The 12,169-nt window shown below is 34.8% G+C and overlaps 1 protein-coding gene across 1 annotated transcript; it reads left to right on the top strand.

Annotated features, from left to right (window-relative positions):
- The first annotated feature begins 7,829 nt into the window (after window positions 1-7,829).
- LOC104594659 (caffeoylshikimate esterase-like) lies at window positions 7,830-11,155 on the top strand. Its single transcript, XM_010255055.3, has 9 exons — window positions 7,830-8,218; window positions 8,378-8,413; window positions 8,518-8,611; window positions 8,744-8,776; window positions 8,861-9,007; window positions 9,098-9,228; window positions 9,345-9,482; window positions 9,572-9,670; window positions 10,644-11,155. Exons 1-9 carry the CDS (start codon window positions 8,216-8,218, stop codon window positions 10,950-10,952), a joined length of 990 nt encoding a protein of 329 aa, XP_010253357.1. The 5' UTR covers window positions 7,830-8,215; the 3' UTR covers window positions 10,953-11,155.
- Window positions 11,156-12,169: the final 1,014 nt, after the last annotated feature.

Here is a 12,169-nt window from a genome sequence, read left to right as displayed (position 1 = left end):
GCGGACCGGGTTGGAAATGATCTTTTTTTTCTTGAAAGCCGGTGGAAAGGATCACCCATACCTTAGGTTATGTAATGTGACCAACAGATTAATTACATTTTGGATCAAAATTGTTTGCTCGAGAGTTCAATCATCAAATATTCCTACTACAACTACACTGTTTGTTAGCCACATGTCAGTCAACAAATTTTGGACTTTGGTTGGACCCAGAATTTGAATCATGTACTGTCCCCTGATTGAACCCAAAATTTACTGGTTAACAGAAATCTCAATCTGGGGCATTTTTTACATTAAATTCAAATATCCAGAACCAATATAAAGGCATTCTCGATCAATATTTCTGATATTGTGCCAAGGTCGAATTTGTAGAATCCTTTGATAAGGAACACTGAAGTTAGCAATTCCAACTCTCAATTAAAGCTAAAAAGGAATCTTCATAAAATAGGCTTAGACAAGCCATAAAATCTATTATCTTGAAATTTACCCCACGATAGTGAACGGTTTAGAGAAGATCATTTAATAGCAATGCAGAAGGTTTCTGAATAATCCAGATAGAAACAAACCAAAAACTATTGCTTAGTTTGGAAAGAGTATAAATACAAATATGTATAATATAAATAATATAAAATATAAAGGTTTTGCTCTCTACAAATTTGTATTTGTATTCCTTCTAAACTAAGCCTAAGGGCATAAATAACAACCATGCAATCTCCAATGTTGTTTTATATCAAATTTACCAGCTTCTATTGGCTACATGAGAAAGTTGTATTTATGAAATTGAGGCCATAATTATTGCACGCCATGTGCAAGTACGGGTGTCAATTGGGCTAGACTTGGACCAATGTGATCCTGTCGAATGTGAGTCCATTATAAATGGACCATGTCCAATCCAATTCAATGATTATTTTGGACTATTTTGGATAGGTCCAATTTAATGTCTGGACTGTCCAATCTATTTAAATTTGTTTTGATTTAGATTGGTTTCAACCCAAATTCAGTCTATTGACACCTATAGTCTTATCTTATATCAATGGATCAGATATTGGTTTAACACAACCCAATTCAATGTACATTTATTACGAACGAACCGGATCTAATCCAATCTGATAAATATTTTGGACCAGATTGGTCCAATCTAATTTGTCTTGTTGGTCTATCCAATTCATCCAAATTGATTTTGGACTGAACAAGGCCCAATCCAAAACCGGCCCATTGACACCTTTATGTGCAAATAATACTCAGCACCTAATCTCTTAATTCATGTTCAAGCTTGAATATGCATATACATCATCTTTTGTCGTTCTCTTGACGTGATGGCATGTGGGATAAGACAAAACATGTTTAAGCCCCGCTTTTGTCATTTAGGCTTGTAAGGGTCAGTTTGGAAAAAGTATAAATCCAACCATATAGAGTGTAAAATCTTGTATTTTGTATCATTTTGTATGCTATTCCATTTTATATATTTCTACATGAATGTTCATACTCCATTGATAAGGACTCTTACGTTGATATGGACTGCATGAAGCCATGAATTGGATTTGCAAGCTGTGACATGATGGATATGAAATATTGTATATATGGCCTTATCTATTGGTTAGGTAGGAGGAAGACATGTTAACCAAATTAGGTTATTCACAAAATAGTATTAGACATATTTGTAGTTGGTTAATAATTAGATTAGATATTGTTAACTAATTCACAAATAGAGAGTGTGAATGCATCCAACCTGCCCATTATTTAAGAGGAAAGACAAGGCAAGTGGGTGTGTGACTGTGTTTCACCCAACAATGAACGATGATCCTCTGCCTTTATTCAGGGCTTATTTAGAAGGGTTGAGCTGAAGATTTAGATAAGTTGGTTTACTGGTATTGGAGCATGCTGATTTTGGGCCATGTTTGGGAGTGCTTAAAAGTAAGTGTTTATTAAAGCCATTAAGCACTTAAAAGTAAGTATTTATTAAATGAGTGCTTATTTAAAAATAAGGGTTTATTTTTTAAATTCAAATTTCCAGTTTTTTTTTTAAATGTTTATTGTATAAGTACTTATTCATTTTTTTTTTCTTTCAAAATTATCCCCGGTTGAATTTTAAAATACCACTTATAAAATTATTCCTAGTTGAGTTTTATGAAGAAATCACTTTTAAGAAAGTACTTTTACAAAAAAACTTTTATAAAATCTCTTTTATGAAAGTATTTTTTCGAAAGCAATTTTTATTTGAAAGTTCATAAAAGTATATCCAAAAAAGTGATTTCGTAAGGATACTTTCTTAAAAGTGCTTCCGTAAAAGTACTTTCATAAAAGTGTTTTTATAAAATGTATTTATAAAACTACTTTTATAAAAGTAATTTAATAAAAATGCTTTCAAAAGGATATATTTTGAAAACTTAAAAAAAATAAAGGACAAAATAGTCACAAATAAACACTTAAAAAGTTGGATACAAAATACAAATAAATACTTATTTAAATAAGCACTTGTTTTTAACCACTTATTTTAAACTTAAGTACTCCTAAACATTGCCTTAATAACCAATTCTTTATTTTTTCTTGTAACTATGCAAGGGTTGGACTATATATGATCCAAAAAGGCATGGTACCGAAAAAAATTATAACCAATCAGCTGGGATTACCGATCATGTGGATGGAGGAGGGGGGGGGGGGGGGGGTGATTGGTCATAGTCTTTTTGGTATCACGGATTTTTCTAAAGCGGATAACTTTACTTTCTTCTAATAATATACAATATAAATACATATAAAATGATATAAAATAAAGCTCAGTTTGGAAGGAATAAAAATATAAAAAGCCTTTTGGAAAGGTGCAAATGCAAATATATACAAAACAAATACAAGATTTAGAAATAGCATAGACAAGGGCTTGCACTGTACAGAACAAATACTAAACTGTTTATACGTTGATAAAATATACTCTTTGAATTTACCCTCCATGATCTAAAGCATAACAAAATTTATAAGAATAAAATCAAAACCAATTTAGTGGATTTGATTGGTTTGGTTATTGTACAAGTCCGATCCAACCTTATAGCTATCTGTATGGGGCTCACCCAGGGATGGCAATTTTCCTCATCCCCGAAGAGGACTCGACTTCCCCGATTCGATGGGGTTAGGGATGGGGATTGCTTTGGCGAGACAGGGACAAGGATGGAGATTAATAGGAATTTCCGGTCGGGGATGGGGATTGAGGTCCCTCTCTCGCCCTAACCCCGATTATGTATATATATATATATATATATATATATATATGATATATATTATTATATATAAATGTTACTTATATTTTAAATTTTTTATTTATTTTAAATAAATTTATTTTTCAAAAAATACTATTAACTAAAAACGTTTCAGGGATTCGGGTTCTCGTGGGGAACCCATCCCCGTTGGGGATCAGGGATGAAGGACAACTTTTATCCTTGACGAGGATCGGGGTTAGGGATGGGGAATATGATCCCCGCCTTGTTGCCATTCCTCTCACCTCAAAAAAACACCCTTCAGTTAATCAAAAACAAAAAAGCAAAAAAGAAAAACAAAAGAAAGCCCTCCTACCTCCCATACTTATTAATTAAAAAGAAAAGATAATCATATGGTCATACCAAGCCTCTCTATTGATGGCTCACTTTTCGTTTTGGACTTATCCGTGAAATGATGCTAGACCGCTCTCTGGGTGGGCCAATGGATGGAAATGGGGCGGGTTCAAAGAGGGTTTTGTAAATTCTAGACCTTACCCGCCTCCCTAAACCTCCCAATCCGTACCTGCCCCAAAATCCATAGCGGGCTGGATTTTGAGAATCCAAACCCTCCCCGGCCCTACCCTCCTAGCATTTAAGGGCATGGGCATATTAGGTTTAAAACTTGTATCTAATTTCCTATTATTTCTTGTCATATATAAACAATAAATAAATAAAATAATACAAATTAATATGAAGATTTCTAATTATTTGATTAAGACTCGTAAAAAATACATAAACTAACAATTATCCTTCACATAAAATTCAAAATATTATTAAATTCAACATCTAATACATAAAATTTGTATACGTTTCCAACAATATACGAGTCAAAAAAGATTAGATTTAGACTAATACTATACCATACCCATACAGCTTGTGTAGAATCTCGAAACCCGTACCCACCCAAAAACCTCACCCCATCAAGCTGTACAAGATAGGGTCAAGTCCCAGCACGTGTGGGATCCCACATCATGATTGATGAGTTTCCACTCTCGTTTTAAATGATGGCATGCGCGTGCTTTCTTGAATAACTGCTCAGCTTCTCAAGATAGGGTCAAGTCCCAGCACGTGTGGGATCCCACATCATGATTGATGAGTTTCCACTCTCGTTTTAAATGATGGCATGCGCGTGCTTTCTTGAATAACTGCTCAGCTTCTCATCTATCTTTTATTCAATCGGATGGTCAACTACGACCGAAAAGAAAGGCGTAACCAATTGACAATGTATTATTTCTAGAAATCACTTGGGGCAACAGGCCACTGATGGGCCTTTACCTCTAGGAAGCGTTATTTCTCATCAAGCATGCGTTTCTTGTCTTAAATCAATTTCAATTAAACAGTTAATAATCGTATTTTTCTTTCCATCTTTGTTTATATAAACAGGTTTAGTTTGGAAAAAGCGTACAAATATAAATACCAACAATGCAAAATCTTGTAATTGATATTTCTTAATCTTGTATTTGCAATTTGCAATTTGCATTGTATATGTTTATATTTATACTCTTCTCAAACTGATCCTAAGACTGTATTTAGTTGCAATGCAAATAAATTTGCACTGTTACAAAACTTTGGCAGTGCAAATGATTTGAGTGTAAATCCCGACTTATTTTTGTTTCAAATTTTAGTTTATTTTGTTTAATTAAAATACAAATGAAATAATTTAAGATATGGAGCAGAATAAAGTAAAACCCAAAATAAAATTAAATGAGAATTTGCATATTTGTTTTCATTTGCACTTCCATGCATTTGTACTAATGCAAATAAATTTGCACTACAACCAAACACAGCCTAAATAAAAATAGGAAAAAAAAAAAAAGAAGAAGAAAGATATGGATGTTGGAAGGAGTACAAAATGCAAATATATAGAGTGCAAAACCTTATGTTTTATATTAATTTGTATGTATTTACACTACATATTTGCATTCGTGCTCATTCCAAACTGAGCCTAAGTTACATACTGCAAGGCATTTGGTTTGAATGTATGAATGCATCGATGCAAGGTGGAGATGCTAAGAAAATGATATGAAGTTTTCAATCAGTTTCGGAATCCAAAAAGGATTTCATTTCTAATTCTATTATCTTTTGTGAATGATTTGATTTTAAATGGCATTTATGTCTTCAAGTGGGCTGGAGCTATGTGATTTGGGGGTCCCTTTTACCTTTATCTTCTTTTTTGTTCAAAAGGGTCCCGTTACAAATGAAGTCTTTTAAAAATATATTTAATAAAAAAAAATTCTAAATTGTTATTATGTTGATCTTCTTCTACAATTTAGGGGTGATGGTCAACTTGGGGTGATTTTGGTTTCATGGATTTAAAAAGTTGGAATCGCTGCAAAACATCAAAATCCAATGAATTAACCATTTTGATTCATGCCTTGAAATTGAGCCATTCCTGCCAATGCTTTGAAGTTTGAATGCTCCCCAGTTTTAAAAGCCACTTTATTATTGTTATTCTTATTTCTTTTGAAACTTTTGAAATTGAAAAATCTCCATGACATACTTTTAAGATGATGATAACTTGAGATAATGTGTAGGGCAGGGCCCAGATGAGGAAAAAAGAGAAGCAGTTTAAATGACTTGTCTTCTTCTTATTTTTCTTTTAATCTTGAGAAAAATCTTGAAATGAATTACTTTCTGGGACCCACTTTTCCAGAAAACATCTAAGGAGAAACAGTAATTGTAAGGTGTCCAATAGCCACCTTTTAATTTGGTTTCCTCTTTTTCATCTCACAGACACCAACCAGAGGCCGCTACAGCCGGATCCTATAGCTTGCATAAATGTTTATATGTTAGGCCAATGCAAATGTACTAGAAATCACCTAGCTTAGAATAGAATAGAATAGAAATGAGCAGTAGCATTGGTAAGTGTGCTGATGCCTGAAACGTAGATGTCATTAGAGGATCTTAACCCTAAGTTTAGCACCAACCACCTACCTGTTGGAAGTTATTAGTTGCTACTAGACTATCATTCTACAAAAGTACTTTCTAAATCATGGTCTTGGGAATATTTTTTTCCTTGGGAAAATGGGGCTTTTTTTGTCTAAGTGTACTATTTGTTTCACAGCTAACATACAGTCAAATTCCTGCTTAACAACAAACAAAACTACTTTGTCTGAAACCAAAGCATTTCTGTTCTATGCACACGCACATGAATACTAACATCCAAATTAACAAGAGATGGAAGAGCTGTGATGGGTATTTTTCAGACGTACTGGAAAGGAGATTTTATGAGTATCCTATGAAGGGTACCTAGCAGAGATTTTTTATTTTTTTTACTTTGGTAAAGGAGCGTTTGGCATCAAAGGAAGAGGTGGACCATGTGATGTGACTCCTCAGTGGTTGGATAAAAGGACAAGCTTTACAAAAGGATGGTTGGTTTTCAGTTTTTCTGGCATCAAAGGAAGAGGTGGATGTTGTATGATGCCCATTGATTGGTTTTCAATTTTTCTGGCATCATGTAACTTACTTGTTTTAAAAAATATAGAAGAGAAATGAATAATCCAGGAAAAACATAACATGTAATTTTAAAATTGCTTATAGGATAAAATTTGATAAATTTTAATTTTATACTTTTAAAATTAAAAAATATATCTTTATATCTTTGCATTTACATAATACATAAGCATATGACACGTGGCAGGATAATTAGTTTTTAACATGAATTTCAAAACCGGACAGGGACAGATGGTCAGACGGAAAAACCGAGAACTGGTCACCTGATCAGTTTTATTTTCCCCCAAAACTGTTGATTTTGATAAACAAACCATTGAACCAATCGATTAATTATTTGAACGATTTTGACCATTTTTTAATTTTTTTGTTAGAACGAATCAAAAATCAGACCATTTGAACCGATAACCATACCCCTGACCGGTTCGATTTTAAAAACCATGATTTTTTGCATGGAGTTGAAAGGATACATACCGCATATAATATCTAATGTTTTTGCTTCGTAAACGGTCATATATTTGACCCTTTTATAAAGGGGGAGAAAAAGGGGACGTGCCTAAATAGAAACCCTGGCCTTCTAAAAGGTATTAAGTCTATTATTCCACTAGACAAGATAGCTTTGCAGCTATGCTCGTGGAAAAGTCAAATCTTGTTCCTTAGACTTTCTACACATGAAATTTGTATTTTTTTTTAAATTAAAAAAAAAAGCATTGATTATAATTAATCATCCTTTATCCCGCACCCAAACGAACGTGTCAATGTGTCATGTATGTGTATGGAAAGCCTCATTCCAAAACACAGCCCAGTCCAACCCGGAGAGAGTAAAGCCGTGGACCGTGGTACCGTGCCAACAACCTTTAGATCGTTGAAAAATAGCTGGATCTGCCGATCTGGCAAACGTTGCCGCCGGCGCCGATCGATCCAACATGCAATCGACACGACAAAATGAAGCCAGAGAAAGCTGTTGTTAGTCTCTTGTACATGTAGATGGGAGATTTTACTTTTGACCGTAACAAACAAACGGAGCTCAAGCGCGTTGGCTATATTAAACTGCTAACGTGCACATAGCGGGGGGAGAATGCGCACCCGGTCCCAACGCAGTCCTACTTCTTCCCAAGCCCAAATGACAAATAACCTAACAACGTACGGTATGATTCACATTCAAATTAGAAACAACCTAATCCTTTTGGGAATTGGGACCCGCGTCATTCATTTCCTCTCTTCTTCCCCTCTCCTCAGTCCTCACCTCACTTATCTCCTCGCCCGCCCGGCCAAGTAGTTGTCTTCTTTTGTGTAAATTGTAATTGAGAGAGAGAGAGAGATTTCCACTTCCTCTCTATTTATAACTATATATACATAAATCAAATGACGTCTACGATATGAAATCCCAACTATTCATTCCTTCCACGCTTTCCGTATTCTTCGATTGTGTATTCCCTGATTCCTCGACTCCACGCATTCTCATCGGTTCCTCGTCCCAGTAAACACTACTCTTGTTTCTCTCAGCCTTTTTCCTTTCTCTCATGGTTAGTTCTCTTGTTCACTTCTTATTTCGCTTTTAATCCTCACAACATATGAAGCTATCCATGGTTTCAGTTCTCTCTCTTTCGCTTCATCGTTCAGTTTTTTTTCTCTTCTCTTTCTCCTTTGACGACAGACTTTAATTTTAATTTCTCGTTATGCAGGCACAAATAATCGGAGATAGGATCAAATATGAAGAGGTTCGTTTTATTCAGTTTTAGATGAAGGAAGACTTATTAGGTTTTGTGAATTGCCGATTCTCTTTCAATGAATTGATATCAATTCTTTTTTATCGATTTTACAGGAGTTTATATTGAACTCCCGAGGAATGAAACTTTTCACATGCAGATGGCTCCCTGCAACACGAGAACCAACAGCCTTGATCTTTATGTGCCATGGTAATTAACCATTACTTTTCCTTTTTAATTTAAAATCTATTACATGTGAAGTAGGCTTCTCAACCTTTTATTTTATTCTTTTTTTTTTGGTATTTCTCTCTGGAAATTTACGTTCGATTGGGCTTTTGGCAGGTTACGCTATGGAATGCAGTATCTCGATGAAAGGTGAATAATATAAGAATCTCTCTGTTAGTTTTTAAAATTAAATAAAAAGAGTTGAATGACTAATCGGTATCTCTTATGATACAGATACTGGAATTCGACTTGCAAACGCCGGTTTTGCGGTTTACGGGATAGATTACGAAGGCCATGGAAAATCGTCCGGCTTGGACGCTTACATTCCTTGCTTTGATGATCTCGTTAACGACTGCTCCGACCATTTTACCAGCATTTGTGGTCAGATTAATTCTCCTTCTCTGCTTTCTTCCTTCTGTTTGCTTTTTTTATCCTTTTCCCCATAATTTGATTTCGCATCCCTAATATCAGAGAGGAAAGAGAACAGTAAAAAGCTGAGATATCTCTTAGGAGAGTCAATGGGGGGTGCTGTGGCTCTCCTTTTACACAGAAAGAAGCCAAATTATTGGGATGGTGCGGTCTTGGTTGCTCCCATGTGTAAGGTATGTCTCACTGTGCTTTACCTTTTCTCTCTCTCTCATACACACACAAAAAACAAAAGTTTCATAATTAATAATTTTCTTCCTTGTCTTTTTTTTTTTTGTTTATATTTTTTTAGATTGCTGATGAAATGAAGCCTCATGCGGTGGTTATCAACGTTTTAACTCAACTCTGCAAGATTATCCCCACTTGGAAGATAATCCCAACAAAAGACATAATTGATATTGCCATTAAAGAGCCTCAAAGAAGAGAGGAGGTAGCTTAATTTTTTCTTTCTTTCTTTCTTCTTTAAATAAAAAGTAAAACTTTATTTTGGTTAATTACAATGTAACTAATTATGTGTAGGTTCGATCAAACCCATATTGCTACAAAGGAAGACCTCGCTTGAAAACCGGCAACCAACTACTGGCAGTCAGTTTAGATATAGAACAGAACCTTCACGAGGTCAGTGTTTTATTTTATTCTTTTTTTTTTAATTCAGTAGTTATTTGATGGGGTTTCTTGTTGTCATATATTAAAGTCCCCAGCTATTAATCAGCCTATCACATTCTTTCTCCAGTAGCATCCTAAAAATAGAACAAAATACCGAACTTGGGATGTTTCGGTTGTACTTTAGCTGCCACGTTTGAGTGTCTATTCTATTGCGGTTAAAAAGGAAAACAAAAACAACTTTAGGGAAAACTTGTCAATCAATTACATTGACCCTGTAAGGCTGTAACTCTTGGAATAGAATTAAAAATCTTCTTTCGTTTCCAATATATAGCCCGGCCCGGATGCAGCAGATTTCTAATTTCATTTGCTATCTGCCCGATATAATTAATTTAATATACTTGTGCTTTTCATTCAACTGCGTTCAATTCAATCTTCCTGCCTTTCATGCTATTAGGAGACCCCTACCCCATGGCCATGTGCAAATATTCTGTGGGAATGCGTAGATTTAGTTTGTTTGATTATAAAAATAAAACTGAATTAATTGTGGCTTGCTGGTCAATTTTAACAGTCTTATATTTGGCTTTTATTTTTGAGTTTTAAAACCCCAAAACAAAATTGAGGGATTGACTCTGAAAGGATAGAATAAGCTGATGTATGTGACTTCATCATCAAGATTCAAGGGTTTATCCCAACTATACAGGGTTCTGCTACATGAATCCCATGCCATATCCATTATTTCATAGATCATCATCATGTTTGTATGATGAAATGATGCATTTACCCTCATTCAGTTGACTTGGCATCCACCACAATTTAAAAGGGCCCTCGCTCATTGTGGCAGGACGATTTTTATTTGAATTTGATTTGATGAATGAAAATAATATTATAGAGATGTGAGAATGGATATGTGATTACTTGAATAAAGGTGTCTTAGCTAGTTTTGAGCTAACTGTTGACTGTGTGACTTCATTTGATATCTAAATAGGTAAAATTGCCGTTTCTAATCGTGCACGGAGGGGATGATAAAGTGACAGATCCATCTGTGAGTAAGTCATTGTATGAATCAGCATCAAGTTCAGACAAAACATTCAAGTTGTATCCTGGGATGTGGCATGCGCTCACGTCTGGTGAACCTGTGGAAAACATAAATGTTGTTTTCGGTGATATCATAAACTGGCTGGAGGAGAGAACCACCCTCGGAAATTCCAGATTAGAGATGGAGCAGAAGCTTGCCTGTGATACTAAGTCAAAATCCCTTCAACTTCGAGGCAACAAATCGGTTGTGGAACTCTAATCAATTAATGCTGGAATGGCTGCCATAAATTCTTTTCAACTTAATTTTAGTTTAGTATCTTTGTAGGATATAAGTTGGAGATATGTGGGTGTTATGGAAACAGAAGAAGAATTCTATATATGTGAATGTGAATAACATATATAACCAAATTTCATTATGATAATCTTTTATTTATGAATTAGGAGCTTATTACCTAAAGCCAATATTTTTTTTTATTTAAGATCGTTTAGGATGTTAAATATAAAAGTAGTTTACACGTTTGGCTGTAAATGCTTCATTCTCTAAGGCAAGAATTAAAATTTTGCAATGCATCAGGGACTCAGGGTGCATCATATCGGTGCCCCTAATACATTTTGCCCCTGCAATATGTGTTTCAGGGTCTGACCTGGTTCAGGGGTAGATAGGCCTTAAACCAATTCATCCGATTTGATTAAAAAAACTAATAAAAATATTAAAGCGCCCAACGATACAGGCCGATACATCAGATAGCGTGAAACATGCTTTCTGTATAGAGAATGATAAATGATGCACTCAAGATGAAATGAATTTCTCTTGCAATAGGCAAACATTCGGTCTCCATGTTTGTCACCTCCATTAAAGTGCTATTGTACTATGTCAATCTCCTTTGGTCCTTTAGGAGATACTTGCTAGGCTTAGGCCTCCTTCCTAAGTGTTCTTCCTAGTTGGTTGATACACCTTTTATTTGATAGTTGTCTGTATTATGGGATCTGCTCCAAATTCAATCCATTATCTATGAATCTTTCCATATCCCATAATCCAAAATTATTAATTTGAACTTATAAACTTAATTCTATGAATGTTGTTTATTAATTAAAGAGTTATAAGCTAGGTTCAAGTCTCATCTGGACTGGACTGGGGGAGATTTTGCTCTTTTTGGAATCTTTGAAGCTTGCCATGGATCGCAACCTCGCCTTAGCAAGTCCACACCATTTTTTTGCCAATTACTATAGGACATTGAATACCAAAAAAAAAAATAAATTTATTATAGGGCTATCATTTGAGGAAATAGTAAATAGGAAAGCTCTATCTTTGCCTTGCCATTTCACATGGTCTTGGGCACCTTCCTTCGCTATGTTTTACCGAAGTGATGTTAACCCAGCAAGTTGCTATTAGAAGGAATCTGTGTGATCAAACGTCTCATGTTGAATTTAGACAACTAAAAATTTTAACTATAGGCTCAGTTTAGGATGAATATA

This window comes from Nelumbo nucifera, chromosome 2 (genome assembly GCF_055504915.1).
Source record: "Nelumbo nucifera cultivar China Antique chromosome 2, China Antique-T2T, whole genome shotgun sequence".
Taxonomy (NCBI): domain Eukaryota; kingdom Viridiplantae; phylum Streptophyta; class Magnoliopsida; order Proteales; family Nelumbonaceae; genus Nelumbo; species Nelumbo nucifera.
The sequence above is the reverse complement of the archived record's forward strand: the minus strand, read 5'-3'. Positions and strand labels throughout refer to the sequence as shown.

Bases quoted from the DNA above. Each gene is read 5' to 3' on its own strand.
- LOC104594659 (XM_010255055.3), top strand. The intron at 8,414-8,517 runs GTTCGTTTTATT...TCGATTTTACAG, and splicing joins ATAGGATCAAATATGAAGAG to GAGTTTATATTGAACTCCCG. The intron at 9,483-9,571 runs GTAGCTTAATTT...AATTATGTGTAG, and splicing joins AGCCTCAAAGAAGAGAGGAG to GTTCGATCAAACCCATATTG.